Source organism: Melanostigma gelatinosum (assembly GCF_949748355.1).
Source record: "Melanostigma gelatinosum genome assembly, chromosome: 15".
Taxonomy (NCBI): Eukaryota; Metazoa; Chordata; class Actinopteri; order Perciformes; family Zoarcidae; genus Melanostigma; species Melanostigma gelatinosum.
The window spans coordinates 11,895,812-11,913,311 of NC_136648.1; the positions used below are offsets into that span (position 1 = coordinate 11,895,812).

General features: G+C 44.2%; 2 protein-coding genes across 5 annotated transcripts; both read right to left on the minus strand.

The window, feature by feature from the left end:
- Positions 1-3,451: 3,451 nt before the first annotated feature.
- LOC306789803 (arf-GAP domain and FG repeat-containing protein 1-like) lies at positions 3,452-6,787 on the minus strand (the record flags this gene model as incomplete). The annotated part of the gene is made up of 8 exons (XM_079285872.1): positions 6,187-6,787; positions 5,524-5,662; positions 5,253-5,409; positions 5,006-5,113; positions 4,501-4,636; positions 4,042-4,109; positions 3,827-3,886; positions 3,452-3,615 (listed from the first exon to the last, which is right to left on the minus strand). The coding sequence occupies exons 1-8, from the start codon at positions 6,225-6,227 to the stop codon at positions 3,452-3,454; spliced, it is 873 nt and encodes a 290-aa protein (XP_079141998.1). The 5' UTR covers positions 6,228-6,787.
- A 5,554-nt stretch (positions 6,788-12,341) lies between these two features.
- On the minus strand, positions 12,342-16,802 carry LOC306788910 (arf-GAP domain and FG repeat-containing protein 1-like). 4 transcript variants are annotated; one of them, XM_079284628.1, is made up of 10 exons: positions 16,202-16,802; positions 15,539-15,677; positions 15,268-15,424; positions 15,021-15,128; positions 14,518-14,653; positions 14,057-14,124; positions 13,842-13,901; positions 13,472-13,630; positions 12,938-13,032; positions 12,342-12,752 (listed from the first exon to the last, which is right to left on the minus strand). In XM_079284628.1, exons 1-10 carry the CDS (start codon positions 16,240-16,242, stop codon positions 12,696-12,698), a joined length of 1,020 nt encoding a protein of 339 aa, XP_079140754.1. In that variant the 5' UTR covers positions 16,243-16,802; the 3' UTR covers positions 12,342-12,695. The 4 variants fall into 4 exon arrangements, with proteins under 4 accessions (XP_079140754.1, XP_079140752.1, XP_079140755.1 ...); XM_079284626.1 differs by having other exon boundaries at positions 13,842-13,934; XM_079284629.1 differs by lacking the exon at positions 15,021-15,128 and having other exon boundaries at positions 13,842-13,934.
- Between the last annotated feature and the right edge of the window lie 698 nt (positions 16,803-17,500).

Below are 17,500 nucleotides of genomic sequence, written 5' to 3' on the forward strand. Positions count from 1 at the left end.
CAAACAGAAAGAAGATTTGTACTCTTCATCCTGCTCTTCACTCCATAAGCTTTTTAATAAGAAAGCAAATAAGAAGACAGATGTCAAGGGAGTGTAGTGAATGCAACACAACTAACATTTCATAAATATTGTGTTTAAAGAGACCCTTCACAAAGCATACTCTGCATAGATCGAAGTGTGCGGAGATCTCTTCTCTCAGTTTGAACTCTTTGATACTTCCAGCACCTTAGTTAAGATCAAGCCAGGTGGTTATCCTGCATGAATGTTTTGTTTAAAATGTTGTACATTTATTTGTCTAGGCAGGGTCTGGTAAACCTGGCATATCCCGTCAAGAGGACAAGTCACCCACAACCATGTGAAGAACTAGTGCACTTATTTTGACGCAACCCAATTTGGGTCACACACACAACCCTGAAGCTTTCTTAAGTCTTTTGTCTTCACCATATTCCTAAAATGTAGCGTATATCTGAAAGCAGAAGAGAGGTCACTTAAAGAATATTTAACAATTTACCAATATTTATAGATTAGGAGGGGTAACAGGAGACAGAAATACTCTCTTCTCTTTCCACCATTTGTGCTCTGGTAGACATGTCTGTCCCTTTAGATAGTGGCCTAAAACAATCTGAAATCTATGCTGGCTACATATTCAAGGAGGTGACCCTGGTTTCAAATTTTTAAAAAGCCTGACGCTTTTTTCCACTATTTCACATATATTGGCAATAATAATAAAAGGATGTCTAACAGCCCCGGATCAATGCTGTATCCCATCCACCTGCTTGGGATATTACTCTAATTTAACCATACACGGTTTGGGTTACAGGCAACTTGTAAGTTAATAAAAGGACAGTTTTGCACTTTAGTTCCAGTAAAAGCACAATGATGCTAAAATAACAAAAATAAATCCCTTTTGAAAATGACATACCTGCATCGTCATAGTTGCTTCAAACCAGAGAGCGTGGATTTGATTACAACCAGAGAATAATCTCGTCTATGCCCTTACCTACGTAGATAGTTTGTAGTGGGTTTCCATAAGGTGTGTGTATACTCAGCCTTTGTTATACAGAACATGTACTTAATTGTGATTACAAATGATGATATGCACAGAGCTTACAGTCATAAACAAAAAAATAAAAAGCATATAATGTATTGTATATAGTCCAACCCGTTCCCCCCCCATAACAGTCCCTTCGTCTTTAATATAGTCCTTTGTGTTCCTTCATAGTGTTGTAAACTTTTTTTTATGAAAAAAATAAAATAAAAAATGTAAGTTCTTGAAAAAAGATGCACTGCCACTAATTGCATGACAGAAGGTATGCGTTGAATATGTGCTGCATGCTGCCCTCTGGTGGCAAAGACTGGGAGTTGTGCTACAGGAATGGGTTGGTTGAACCCGCTGAAGGGAATGACCCAACCGGGCCTCCAGCCTGAAAGGAGAGAGGTAATGAGAGTTAAGACACCAACAGAACTGAAACAATTATCTCTTCAAAATAAATGTTATAAATAGAGCTGTGAAATCAATCAGTACAGTTGTTTTTTTTAAACTGATAAAGATAAGCCCCACCCAGTACATCCATTATTTCCTTCTTTAACACAAGAAGTTCATGCTCACCATGAATGGGTTATTGGACAAGCCAGGGCCAACCATGGGCTGCCCAAAGGGCGTCATGGACGGCTTGTTCTGACCGTAGACTGGGAATGCAGGGCCTAGGGGTGACACAGAGAAAGGGATTTACAGGTTGAGTCTGCTCTCTCCAGCAGTTAAGCATTGTGTGATGATAACATTTCATTGCAACCGTTATATCAACAGGTCGTAAAGAGTCAAAGATACACAGAACTAAATTATGAGGGACTAAAACAGTAAAAAGAAAGCCAAGCATGTCAGATTGCATTCAGGTGTGAATCGAGCTTTATGTCGGGTTTGTTCACTGTGGTTCTGGTCCACAGCTTTGTACAGAGCAGAACCCTAAAGCTTTGTACCCTAAATGCAACCTTTTATCACTGTGCAGTAGCTGCCACTGATACGTCTTACTTTGAAATAACTCCCAATACAAATGGTCATCATGTAGATCAGCGGTTCCCAAACTTTTTAGGCCGCGCACCCCCTTCTACATCCCGACCGGGTTCGCGCACCCCCCCCCCCCCCCCCCCCCCGTTAATAAAAAAAAAAAAAAAAAAGAAGCAACAGAGCCTTTTAAGCCTTCATAGCGCATAAGAATCGGACCAATGAGAGAACAGTTTGCTCGCGCGTGGCGTTAGTTTACAATATTTAGTCCGCTGTTAAATGTTGCAGTGTGAACACAAACTGCAACATTGTATCATATTAATCCCTGAATCAGAACAAAGCAAATGAACTGAAGGTGTGAAAACGCCCTGAAACACTGCAACAAAGTTTCAATAACTTTCAGTGACACAAGGCGTCACTTTTAAAGAGCAATACTGATGGCGAGCACACACGCACAGGCTCAGAGGCAGATTATCACATTTAATTTACAATTAATGAGCGACTAATGTAGCCAGGATGTCTTCGGACAAAGCATCGATGCGGCGCGACACAGTGTTGTTGGACACCGGGATCATGCACAACTTTTTTGCTTCTTTCTCCCCAATCATACATTCCACCATCTCTCTGGCAGCTGGCAAGCTCACGTCTTCGGCGATTGTGTGCGGTAGCCCCTTTCTCGCTATTCTGTAACCAGATATGAAGCCCGTAGTGCGTCATTTATAGACCCAACACATGAATGAGACTCCAGTTGGTTTTGGCTGTTTTGTAACTCCTCCAATTTCGTTATAAACAATGTAAGGGGCTTTTGACTTGCACTGGCATGCTTGGTGTTCAGGTGGCGACGTAAATAAGAGCTTCAGACTGTTAGCCAGAACCTCACTGCACACCACGCACTGTGGCTTTGGGGAATCTGCGTTGCCAATCCAAGTGAAGCCCAGACACACATACTTTTCATCATATTTCCTCTTGTTTTCCCAGTCTGATGCTCTCTCGTTTCCTCTTTTTTCACCTTGACTCCGCGATGGGCCGATGTGCTCCCGATGTGTCTGTGCTATCCCTTCCTCCTTTCGGTCTCCTCCGTCTCATCTTCCTCTGACTCTGACTCGATTTCTTCTCCCGGTCTCTCCCCAACTGCACCTCTCCGTTCCCCTCGCCTCCGATTCCTCTCTCTCTCTGTCCCTCTCCTCTTTTACGACTGATAGCTTCAGATGTCCCGCCTGACAGTTTTTAAATTTAAATTACATTTTTTTTTTATATTTAATATTATTACACCATCAGACCGCCATTACACTTTTCCTCTCGCGCACCCCCTAGAGGCAGCTCGCGCACCCCTAGGGGTGCGCGCACCCCACTTTGGGAATCCCTGATGTAGATAAAGAGAACATAAAATGCTGCACGTGGCCTGACTCACTGACAAGTACTGCACAGGAGGAACAGGGTAAGAGGCCACTAACCATTGGACTGAGGGTGGTAGGCCCCAGGTTGAGAGTAAAGGATGGGAGCCTGGCCGGGGAATTGCTGCTGGAAGTTTCCGCTGAAACTGGTCGGGAGGCAGTAGGAAGACGCGTTCCCAAAGCCAGCGGGCATGCTCATAGAGCCAGTGCCAAACGAGGCTATGAGACACATGCAGTGTGTGTGTACACAAATGCACAAACACACAAACACACACACGACAGGAGTAAATTCTACATTTGTTGGCAAACCACAAAGCTACTTGGCAATGTAACTGGGTTGCATCAAAGCAACAGAAACGTTGAATTAAAAATGTGCCTTGTTGAATACACTCAGCTTTAAATGCACACACACACACACACACACACACACCTGCAGCTGGAGCTCTGCCATTGGCCTGGAAAGGGTTGATGGCCATCTCCGGAGCAACAGCTGCAGCAACAAAGGGATTTGTGGATGGGACGGCTGGATGAAATGCAGGAGGAATTTGCTAAATGAGTCTTCAATTTACGTGTATAAAAATGTACAGCTCTGAAAATATATCGTCACACTGTGTGCGCCGCTGGAGTAGTAATCACTATAGCCACCTCCAAAGCCAGGCTGCATGCTGGGTAACACAGGTGGATTCTGGGCTGGTGATGAACCAAATATGTTCCTGTAAAGAAATAAAAGAAATGTTATTACGCCAGTTAAATACATGCAGTACGCATGGCAGGCATTAATAAACCGTGAGAACGGATTCACTGATATTGTGAACCTTTTTACAGGCTTTTTTCGTTTCAAACCAGTTGTGAAAGGAGTTCTTATAGACACATTCTCCTGGTGTCTACGTGATCAACGCCATCCTTTCACCATGTGAGGAACATTATTCAACAACACACGTTACGCACTGAATTAATCAAATTCATGGATTATTGACACAGAAGTTTTCCAGGCTTTCCAGGTGCACTTTGCAGGAAATTAACGGTTTCTTGCAAAAATGTATCGGCAGTGCTATTACAATATTACTGTGTGTGTGTGTGTGTGTGTGTCTGCCCGTCTCTCACCCTGGCACACTGCTGCCTGAAGTAACAGAGGAGCTGAGCTTGTTGTCCAACTCAGCCAGAGCAGCATAGCGATCCTCTCTACGGTTGGACTGGGCAGGGATGGCACGAGACATAGATGGGATTGGCACACCTCCCCCTTTCAACAAATTTAGGAGAAAATGAAAAAAGACAGACTAATGAGACAAAGAATTAACTAAATGATTCAGGAAAAAGCATGAGGAATTGAAAGGGTGTATTGGTCTGTGCCCAGCATCACTAACAACTTATTCTGTTTTAAGATAATAAAAAATAAAACTAAAATCTTATCCAAGAGAAATGTGCTTCCATCAAGTTTTCAACAGTAGTGATAAGCAGCACACGCTCTCAGCATCTCTAGCGGATTGCTGGATACAGAAAGGGCTCGACCAGTGGACACAGTGGGTAAGAAATGAAAAAACAAATACCGAGATGAGGGTGAGTGTGTGTGGAAAGGGTGGAGGAAAGACAATGGAGGGGAGGGGGGTACCTGATGAAAAGGACTTTGAGGGGGGGGACGTGCTCAGGTGGGATGGAATTGTAGTGTTTCCAAATGCCTCAAAGTTGGCAAAGTTGGTATCTGAGTTACCCTGAGGTGCTGCAGCCATACACAAGGAAAAATGAACACATACAATGAATGTGGAAATAAAAACAATGGCAGGGCAATGCATGGGATGATGAGATACCAAAGGCTAAACACTGTATCGAGTGTGACTTTTGAGAGAAAGCTATCTTACCTGACTGGCTTGGAAAATGTGCAAAGTTGGCAAAGTTGGTGGAGCTGGAAGTGTGAGCGGATGGAGCAGCAAAGATGTCTCCTCCCAGTTCTGACAGCAAGTCAAACTTCTTCTCCTGAGCGGCGCTGTGAGCCTGGGAACGACTGAGCGCTGGTGACTGGACAGTAGCCGGGAAAAAATAATTGAGAGTTAAAACTTTTCTCCAACCAAAAACCATTATAGATGCATATCTGTAATGGACGAATGGAGCCTCAGTGTACATCTGTGTTACCTGGCGTAGTGGGGTCTTGTTGAGCTGCAGGGTCTTGAGGGGTTGGACTTCTGGGGTACTACCAGTGCTGCTGGCTGAGGAGCCAGACACGGAGGCCTGGACACTTGCTACTGTTCTTGCCTGGTCCGGAGGGACATACCTAGGCATCCATGAAATAATACCACCACAGATGTAGAGGTAAAAACAGACACAGTACAAATAGGTAAGTAATCATTTGATTGAAATAAAAAGTAAATATATTAATCAAATGGGACCTTCCTTCACAAAGCAAATGTGCTCTCTTTCCACTGCAGTAAAAGAGCAAAGTGACATGTAGTCCGAGACAATGAAGAGCCATCAAACTAAAACATGTGGTTAACCAAATCCATAACTGCAACAGGTCTTTTGACAAAGGCAGCACTTCCCTCTCAGCACTCTTTGTTTGCATCACAGCTAATACTGCCAGCATTGTTGAATGTCCTGCAGGACTTTTGACTTTTTAGCACTCACCCCAGCATTTACCACCTTTGAGTTACATTAATTAAGACTGGATGCACATAAGTATAGTATAAGTATCAATTTACCATTTATTCAATGGATAAATTGAAATAATGTCATGACAAAACAAGACAAAATGTATCAAACAAACAAAAAAAAACCCCACCTATGGTTTAGGAGACTTACCTGATGGACCAGGTGCATCCCCGATGCAAATTTGGCCTCATTCACCACAGACAGAGCCTGGATGAAATCAAGTTTTCCAATCTATTTCTAAGTGTTTTCGGAGCCCTGGTAGTCACTACCGGAGGGGAGGGGGGTCGGTGGGGCCACAGCACCAGCGTGCTGTGGCCCCCGATGCACCTGGACCTCCACAACGCCTCCCTGGACTCTGCATCTCTGCATCTGTACAATAAAAACATGTTACTTACCTGATGGACCTGATGGTTACCTGATGGTTCTCCACGACCAACACCATACTATCAAACTCACCGACAACCTGGTAGGGACCTGTATAAGCCTGTATATACAGGCTTCATTTCAAGGTCAACCTGGGGTAACACAAAAACGTGTTACCCCAGGGAAGAGGCTTCATTTCAATCAGCCTGTATAAGCCTGTATATACAGGCTTCATTTCAATCAGCCAGAGGCCCATCCGCGCGGAGCCGAAGCCGAAGTAGGCCCACCTATGGTTTAGGAGACTCACCTGATGGACGCAACCCAGGCGCCCCGATGCACCTGGACCTCCACAACGCCTCCCTGGACTCTGCATCTCTGCATCTGTACAATAAAAACATGTTACCCCGGGAAAGAGGCAACCCAGGTGCATCGTCCCCGATGCACCTGGGTTCTCCACGACCAACACCATACTATCAAACTATCAAACTATCAAACTATCAAACTCACCGACAGCCAGGTGGGGACACTACCTATGCCCTGCAACAAGCCTGGGGCCCCTTCGCTCCCCCAGGGGCCACCTGGTCCACCTGGGGTAACACAAAAACGTGTTACCCCAGGAAAGAGGCTTCATTTCAATAAGCCTGTATAAGCCTGTACAATAAAAACGTGTTACTTACCTGATGGACCTGATGGTTACCTGATGGTTACCTGATGGTTACCTGATGGTTACCTGATGGTTCTCCACGACCAACACCATACTATCAAACTCACCGACAACCTGGTAGGGACCTGTATAAGCCTGTATATACCGGCCCATCCGCGTGGAGCCGAAGCCAGGTTCCCGCCCCGAGGCCCATCCGCGCAGATCCGAGGTTCCGCACTTCTCGCCCGTGACCTGTACGCCCACCTATGGTTTAGGAGACTTACCTGATGGACCAGGTGCATCCCCGATGCAAATTTGGCCTCATTCACCACAGACAGAGCCTGGATGAAATCAAGTTTTCCAATCTATTTCTAAGTGTTTTCGGAGCCCTGGTAGTCACTACCGGAGGGGAGGGGGGTCGGTGGGGCCACAGCACCAGCGTGCTGTGGCCCCCGATGCACCTGGACCTCCACAACGCCTCCCTGGACTCTGCATCTCTGCATCTGTAGGAAAGAGGAAAGAGGCTTCATTTCAATAAGCCTGTAAAATAAAAACGTGTTACTTACCTGATGGACCTGATGGTTACCTGATGGTTCTCCACGACCAACACCATACTTTCAAACTCTCCGACAACCTGGTAGGGACAGGTCTCACCAGGGTCACATACGCATTCACGAAGTCCAAGTTCCTCTCTTGTTAGGTGACTGTGCTAGCCACAGCACCAGCGTGCCAACGGAATGCATTTGCGTTCGTGCCCTCACATGGTGGTCCGTATCCTGGCCGAGACACATCCCCGATGCACCTGGTCCTTTCAATAAGCCTGTATAATAAAAACGCCTATGGTTCTCCACGACCAACACCATACTATCAAACTCACCGACAACCTGGTAGGGACACTACTGCAACAAGCCTAGGGCCCCTTCGCTCGCCCAGAGGCCAAGCCAGGTGCTCGCCTTAGGACACCTGCGTTACCGTTTGACAGGTCTCACCAGGGTCACATACGCATTCACGAAGTCCAAGTTCCTCTCTTGTTAGGTGACTGTGCTAGCCACAGCACCAGCGTGCCAACGGAATGCATTTGCGTTCGTGCCCTCACACGCCATTCACACTCACACTCACATACGCATTCACGAAGTCCAAGTTCCTCTCTTGGCTCCGGCCGTTTGGGGCACTTACGGATCGTGTTCGCCATCTTTAACGATGTTGCCCGCGGACCACCACGTGGAGGTACGATCCAGCCGACTGCTCAATCACCCGACCGGCCTGCGCGCCATTGGTGTTTTTAATTAAACAGTCGGATTCCCCTGGTCCGCACCAGTTCTACCAGTTTTCGGCTCAACCTCTCGAAAATTTTCGCTGGTTAGCTCTTTTCTGAAAACTGAGTTTCTGTAATCGTGCGCAAGGTGGCTTGGTGACAATCTATGAAAATGGCCAAAATCGGGGGAGGGGCGAAGCGCTGAACCCGTCAGCGCTTCGCCCATTCCCCCGATTTTGACCCAAAATTGCCAAAATCGGGGGAGGGGCGAAGCGCTGAACCCGTCAGCGCTTCGCCCATTCCCCCGATTTTGACCACCTATGAAAATTACCAAGATCGGGGGAGTGGCGAAGCGCTGAACCCGTCAGCGCTTCGCCCATTCCCCCGATTCCCCCTCCGTGGCGACACTGACTTTTTATTCTTTTTTTTTGTTTTTGTGGATCTGGTATTCCCACACGCGCTATCTCCGCGAAACAAGCACGCACAGCCTCGCCCGTGACACTGAATTGTAGGTCTCATCGCCCTCTACACGCAGGTCTAGGTTGATCGGAGATGCGTTCGGCCTCACGAGGTCGGCAAAGGGCCGGAATTTCGGGGATTTGCGGGGCCATATCTCCCCGGAAATATAACGCACAGACGAGACCACCACGCCGAATTATCCGCCTTGACGTGCTCTCACTGGAGAAATTGTCAGACAAATAAACCGAGCCCCACAGCCGATGTTGGACGGGGTCAAAGTCGGCGTGTGCACCCTCGATACTCCGACGTTTGAGGGTCGTGGTTCTCGATTTTCATAGCGCTATTTTTCGAATTATTTTACAAGTTTAACTCATTTCTTTCGGTGCTTCTGGTAGTCCACATCTTCATGGTGGTTCTGCTATCACAACTTCATTTTTGGATGGTTATTTTATTCGTATTTTACAACTTAACGTTCGCGGGTCTCGGAGTACAACGGACCCAATTTCCGGGTTGCACGGGTTTAACTGGGTCCATATCTCCCCGAAAATAGAACGCACAGACGGGACAAGCCCCTTCAATTGTCGGCCTTGACGTGCTCTCACTTGAGAAATTGTCAGACAAATAAACCGAGCCCCACAGCCGATGTTGGACGGGGTCGAAGTCGGCATATGCACCCTCGATTCTTGGTTTTGGTATTCCAACTGCATTTTCATAGCGTTATTTTTCTAAGTGTTTTCCAACTTTAACTTTATTTTTCGTGGTTCTGGTATTCAAACTGTATTTTGAGATATCGTAAGTATTTTCCATCTTTTGCTTCTCGGAGGAATTAGGAAATACTTTTGCTTCCTAAACAAGTTAAACATTGAACTCATTGGCATGGCGGACAGACTTCTCATTTTGGAAGTGAGCCTCATGATTAATGGAGTTAACTCCTTGTTGAGGCACCGTGGCACCACTATAACTTTGTTTGTTTAGATTTATAGGATTTACAGGAAGACGTGTTTTCCTACAAATGAATTTAGCAGTGCTTTCAGAGGGAATGACTGACGGCTGTGTGCGTGTGGCTCTCAACTGCGAAAGCTTCTTGCATTCATGTTTTTCACATAGTGACGTTCAAGATGACAGAGCCTTCTCTTACTTGTTTTTTCTTGTTGTTGTTAAACCAACATTTGAATCAACAATATTAAAGAGAGCCTTGTCAGGACCGTATAGATGTGATTTGCTTGCTTCTATGTGGTACAGAGTAATTATCATAGAATGTATAACCTTATCATGATGAAACCTACTTAAAGCATTTATGCATTTGGATATATTATATTTTGAATATAATATATATAATATACATATATATATATATACATATATATATATATATACATATATATATATACATATATATATACATATATATATATATACATATATATATATATACATATATATATATATACATATATATATATACATATATATATACATATATATATATACATATATATACATATATATATATACATATATATATATACATATATACATATATGTATATATATATACATATATATATACATATATATATATATATATATACATATATATATATATATATACATATATATATATACACATATACATACATACATATATATACATATATATATATACACATACATATATATACATATACATATACATACATATATATACATATATATACATATATATATATATATATATATATATGATCCGACGTTAAACTCATATCAAGCAATGCTGAGGCTGCATCTATGTGTTTCGCCTGTTGTACACGCTCGACAAGTCTCTGGCACCGACTGCTGTCACGGGCCGATGAAGCTTCGGTAACCTTCTCATGTCCAAGTTTAATTTATATTTCCTTTATTAAATACTGTTCACAAACGAATTTGTAAATAAAATCACTGACCACTTATAAAGTGATCCGCACATACTCGAGTGTACTCCAAATTCCATTCCTTTATATCTCGAGAGATGCGTGACAGCCATTTCTCGCGACGTCGCTTGGATAGCTCCTTCGTGTCATTTCCTTGATGTGTAATGACCGCTGGCAAACGAAAGAATGATTTCTTGTCTCTATCAGCTCTGCTGCCACAACCAAAGACAGCACAAAAGTTCACCACCGATAGGTTATGCGACTCAGCCGTGCATGCCAGTGGCTTTGTGTGTACTCCAACATGGCCGACAGCTAAACTGTGACGTCACACGAGACCACTCCATTCTAATTGACAAGTTAAATATACACAATATTAGTAACGCCCACCAGCTTAGTCGTACCAAATAAACATTTAATATCCTCTCTGATGGAATCATCAAAACACATAGTTACACAAAGTCAAGATTGTAGTTAAAAATCTTTTAATTTATTTATACATATATTTATATATGTACACATTTTCTTACTTAATCTTGTAAAGACAAGAAACACATAGTTAGTCACTGGTGGCACAAATGAGACACTGGTTCAGTCCCAGGCTGATCCTGTAATGTAATAATCCCTCAATGAATCTGTTCCTTTTTCGCTTGCCTTAATTTAAAGCAAACAGAAAGAAGATTTGTACTCTTCATCCTGCTCTTCACTCCATAAGCTTTTTAATAAGAAAGCAAATAAGAAGACAGATGTCAAGGGAGTGTAGTGAATGCAACACAACTAACATTTCATAAATATTGTGTTTAAAGAGACCCTTCACAAAGCATACTCTGCATAGATCGAAGTGTGCGGAGATCTCTTCTCTCAGTTTGAACTCTTTGATACTTCCAGCACCTTAGTTAAGATCAAGCCAGGTGGTTATCCTGCATGAATGTTTTGTTTAAAATGTTGTACATTTATTTGTCTAGGCAGGGTCTGGTAAACCTGGCATATCCCGTCAAGAGGACAAGTCACCCACAACCATGTGAAGAACTAGTGCACTTATTTTGACGCAACCCAATTTGGGTCACACACACAACCCTGAAGCTTTCTTAAGTCTTTTGTCTTCACCATATTCCTAAAATGTAGCGTATATCTGAAAGCAGAAGAGAGGTCACTTAAAGAATATTTAACAATTTACCAATATTTATAGATTAGGAGGGGTAACAGGAGACAGAAATACTCTCTTCTCTTTCCACCATTTGTGCTCTGGTAGACATGTCTGTCCCTTTAGATAGTGGCCTAAAACAATCTGAAATCTATGCTGGCTACATATTCAAGGAGGTGACCCTGGTTTCAAATTTTTTAAAAGCCTGACGCTTTTTTCCACTATTTCACATATATTGGCAATAATAATAAAAGGATGTCTAACAGCCCCGGATCAATGCTGTATCCCATCCACCTGCTTGGGATATTACTCTAATTTAACCATACACGGTTTGGGTTACAGGCAACTTGTAAGTTAATAAAAGGACAGTTTTGCACTTTAGTTCCAGTAAAAGCACAATGATGCTAAAATAACAAAAATAAATCCCTTTTGAAAATGACATACCTGCATCGTCATAGTTGCTTCAAACCAGAGAGCGTGGATTTGATTACAACCAGATAATAATCTCGTCTATGCCCTTACCTACGTAGATAGTTTGTAGTGGGTTTCCATAAGGTGTGTGTATACTCAGCCTTTGTTATACAGAACATGTACTTAATTGTGATTACAAATGATGATATGCACAGAGCTTACAGTCATAAACAAAAAAATAAAAAGCATATAATGTATTGTATATAGTCCAACCCGTTCCCCCCCCATAACAGTCCCTTCGTCTTTAATATAGTCCTTTGTGTTCCTTCATAGTGTTGTAAACTTTTTTTTATGAAAAAAATAAAATAAAAAATGTAAGTTCTTGAAAAAAGATGCACTGCCACTAATTGCATGACAGAAGGTATGCGTTGAATATGTGCTGCATGCTGCCCTCTGGTGGCAAAGACTGGGAGTTGTGCTACAGGAATGGGTTGGTTGAACCCGCTGAAGGGAATGACCCAACCGGGCCTCCAGCCTGAAAGGAGAGAGGTAATGAGAGTTAAGACACCAACAGAACTGAAACAATTATCTCTTCAAAATAAATGTTATAAATAGAGCTGTGAAATCAATCAGTACAGTTGTTTTTTTTAAACTGATAAAGATAAGCCCCACCCAGTACATCCATTATTTCCTTCTTTAACACAAGAAGTTCATGCTCACCATGAATGGGTTATTGGACAAGCCAGGGCCAACCATGGGCTGCCCAAAGGGCGTCATGGACGGCTTGTTCTGACCGTAGACTGGGAATGCAGGGCCTAGGGGTGACACAGAGAAAGGGATTTACAGGTTGAGTCTGCTCTCTCCAGCAGTTAAGCATTGTGTGATGATAACATTTCATTGCAACCGTTATATCAACAGGTCGTAAAGAGTCAAAGATACACAGAACTAAATTATGAGGGACTAAAACAGTAAAAAGAAAGCCAAGCATGTCAGATTCAGGTGTGAATCGAGCTTTATGTCGGGTTTGTTCACTGTGGTTCTGGTCCACAGCTTTGTACAGAGCAGAACCCTAAAGCTTTGTACCCTAAATGCAACCTTTTATCACTGTGCAGTAGCTGCCACTGATACGTCTTACTTTGAAATAACTCCCAATACAAATGGTCATCATGTAGATAAAGAGAACATAAAATGCTGCACGTGGCCTGACTCACTGACAAGTACTGCACAGGAGGAACAGGGTAAGAGGCCACTAACCATTGGACTGAGGGTGGTAGGCCCCAGGTTGAGAGTAAAGGATGGGAGCCTGGCCGGGGAATTGCTGCTGGAAGTTTCCGCTGAAACTGGTCGGGAGGCAGTAGGAAGACGCGTTCCCAAAGCCAGCGGGCATGCTCATAGAGCCAGTGCCAAACGAGGCTATGAGACACATGCAGTGTGTGTGTACACAAATGCACAAACACACAAACACACACACGACAGGAGTAAATTCTACATTTGTTGGCAAACCACAAAGCTACTTGGCAATGTAACTGGGTTGCATCAAAGCAACAGAAACGTTGAATTAAAAATGTGCCTTGTTGAATACACTCAGCTTTAAATGCACACACACACACACACACACACACACCTGCAGCTGGAGCTCTGCCATTGGCCTGGAAAGGGTTGATGGCCATCTCCGGAGCAACAGCTGCAGCAACAAAGGGATTTGTGGATGGGACGGCTGGATGAAATGCAGGAGGAATTTGCTAAATGAGTCTTCAATTTACGTGTATAAAAATGTACAGCTCTGAAAATATATCGTCACACTGTGTGCGCCGCTGGAGTAGTAATCACTATAGCCACCTCCAAAGCCAGGCTGCATGCTGGGTAACACAGGTGGATTCTGGGCTGGTGATGAACCAAATATGTTCCTGTAAAGAAATAAAAGAAATGTTATTACGCCAGTTAAATACATGCAGTACGCATGGCAGGCATTAATAAACCGTGAGAACGGATTCACTGATATTGTGAACCTTTTTACAGGCTTTTTTCGTTTCAAACCAGTTGTGAAAGGAGTTCTTATAGACACATTCTCCTGGTGTCTACGTGATCAACGCCATCCTTTCACCATGTGAGGAACATTATTCAACAACACACGTTACGCACTGAATTAATCAAATTCATGGATTATTGACACAGAAGTTTTCCAGGCTTTCCAGGTGCACTTTGCAGGAAATTAACGGTTTCTTGCAAAAATGTATCGGCAGTGCTATTACAATATTACTGTGTGTGTGTGTGTGTGTGTGTGTCTGCCCGTCTCTCACCCTGGCACACTGCTGCCTGAAGTAACAGAGGAGCTGAGCTTGTTGTCCAACTCAGCCAGAGCAGCATAGCGATCCTCTCTACGGTTGGACTGGGCAGGGATGGCACGAGACATAGATGGGATTGGCACACCTCCCCCTTTCAACAAATTTAGGAGAAAATGAAAAAAGACAGACTAATGAGACAAAGAATTAACTAAATGATTCAGGAAAAAGCATGAGGAATTGAAAGGGTGTATTGGTCTGTGCCCAGCATCACTAACAACTTATTCTGTTTTAAGATAATAAAAAATAAAACTAAAATCTTATCCAAGAGAAATGTGCTTCCATCAAGTTTTCAACAGTAGTGATAAGCAGCACACGCTCTCAGCATCTCTAGCGGATTGCTGGATACAGAAAGGGCTCTGTGTGGACACAGTGGGTAAGAAATGAAAAAACAAATACCGAGATGAGGGTGAGTGTGTGTGGAAAGGGTGGAGGAAAGACAATGGAGGGGAGGGGGGTACCTGATGAAAAGGACTTTGAGGGGGGGGACGTGCTCAGGTGGGATGGAATTGTAGTGTTTCCAAATGCCTCAAAGTTGGCAAAGTTGGTATCTGAGTTACCCTGAGGTGCTGCAGCCATACACAAGGAAAAATGAACACATACAATGAATGTGGAAATAAAAACAATGGCAGGGCAATGCATGGGATGATGAGATACCAAAGGCTAAACACTGTATCGAGTGTGACTTTTGAGAGAAAGCTATCTTACCTGACTGGCTTGGAAAATGTGCAAAGTTGGCAAAGTTGGTGGAGCTGGAAGTGTGAGCGGATGGAGCAGCAAAGATGTCTCCTCCCAGTTCTGACAGCAAGTCAAACTTCTTCTCCTGAGCGGCGCTGTGAGCCTGGGAACGACTGAGCGCTGGTGACTGGACAGTAGCCGGGAAAAAATAATTGAGAGTTAAAGCTTTTCTCCAACCAAAAACCATTATAGATGCATATCTGTAATGGACGAATGGAGCCTCAGTGTACATCTGTGTTACCTGGCGTAGTGGGGTCTTGTTGAGCTGCAGGGTCTTGAGGGGTTGGACTTCTGGGGTACTACCAGTGCTGCTGGCTGAGGAGCCAGACACGGAGGCCTGGACACTTGCTACTGTTCTTGCCTGGTCCGGAGGGACATACCTAGGCATCCATGAAATAATACCACCACAGATGTAGAGGTAAAAACAGACACAGTACAAATAGGTAAGTAATCATTTGATTGAAATAAAAAGTAAATATATTAATCAAATGGGACCTTCCTTCACAAAGCAAATGTGCTCTCTTTCCACTGCAGTAAAAGAGCAAAGTGACATGTAGTCCGAGACAATGAAGAGCCATCAAACTAAAACATGTGGTTAACCAAATCCATAACTGCAACAGGTCTTTTGACAAAGGCAGCACTTCCCTCTCAGCACTCTTTGTTTGCATCACAGCTAATACTGCCAGCATTGTTGAATGTCCTGCAGGACTTTTGACTTTTTAGCACTCACCCCAGCATTTACCACCTTTGAGTTACATTAATTAAGACTGGATGCACATAAGTATAGTATAAGTATCAATTTACCATTTATTCAATGGATAAATTGAAATAATGTCATGACAAAACAAGACAAAATGTATCAAACAAACAAAAAAAAACCCCACCTATGGTTTAGGAGACTTACCTGATGGACCAGGTGCATCCCCGATGCAAATTTGGCCTCATTCACCACAGACAGAGCCTGGATGAAATCAAGTTTTCCAATCTATTTCTAAGTGTTTTCGGAGCCCTGGTAGTCACTACCGGAGGGGAGGGGGGTCGGTGGGGCCACAGCACCAGCGTGCTGTGGCCCCCGATGCACCTGGACCTCCACAACGCCTCCCTGGACTCTGCATCTCTGCATCTGTACAATAAAAACATGTTACTTACCTGATGGACCTGATGGTTACCTGATGGTTCTCCACGACCAACACCATACTATCAAACTCACCGACAACCTGGTAGGGACCTGTATAAGCCTGTATATACAGGCTTCATTTCAAGGTCAACCTGGGGTAACACAAAAACGTGTTACCCCAGGGAAGAGGCTTCATTTCAATCAGCCTGTATAAGCCTGTATATACAGGCTTCATTTCAATCAGCCAGAGGCCCATCCGCGCGGAGCCGAAGCCGAAGTAGGCCCACCTATGGTTTAGGAGACTCACCTGATGGACGCAACCCAGGCGCCCCGATGCACCTGGACCTCCACAACGCCTCCCTGGACTCTGCATCTCTGCATCTGTACAATAAAAACATGTTACCCCGGGAAAGAGGCAACCCAGGTGCATCGTCCCCGATGCACCTGGGTTCTCCACGACCAACACCATACTATCAAACTATCAAACTATCAAACTATCAAACTCACCGACAGCCAGGTGGGGACACTACCTATGCCCTGCAACAAGCCTGGGGCCCCTTCGCTCCCCCAGGGGCCACCTGGTCCACCTGGGGTAACACAAAAACGTGTTACCCCAGGAAAGAGGCTTCATTTCAATAAGCCTGTATAAGCCTGTACAATAAAAACGTGTTACTTACCTGATGGACCTGATGGTTACCTGATGGTTACCTGATGGTTCTCCACGACCAACACCATACTATCAAACTCACCGACAACCTGGTAGGGACCTGTATAAGCCTGTATATACCGGCCCATCCGCGTGGAGCCGAAGCCAGGTTCCCGCCCCGAGGCCCATCCGCGCAGATCCGAGGTTCCGCACTTCTCGCCCGTGACCTGTACGCCCACCTATGGTTTAGGAGACTTACCTGATGGACCAGGTGCATCCCCGATGCAAATTTGGCCTCATTCACCACAGACAGAGCCTGGATGAAATCAAGTTTTCCAATCTATTTCTAAGTGTTTTCGGAGCCCTGGTAGTCACTACCGGAGGGGAGGGGGGTCGGTGGGGCCACAGCACCAGCGTGCTGTGGCCCCCGATGCACCTGG

Excerpts from the sequence above, each read along its gene's own strand:
- LOC306788910 (XM_079284626.1), bottom strand. The coding sequence starts at position 16,242 with ATGAGGCCAAATTTGCATCGGGGATGCACCTGGTCCATCAG. Across the intron at positions 15,425-15,538 it reads ACAAGACCCCACTACGCCAG|TCACCAGCGCTCAGTCGTTC; the intron begins GTAACACAGATG and ends GCTACTGTCCAG. Across the intron at positions 13,033-13,471 it reads CTACCACCCTCAGTCCAATG|GCCCTGCATTCCCAGTCTAC; the intron begins GTTAGTGGCCTC and ends TGTCACCCCTAG.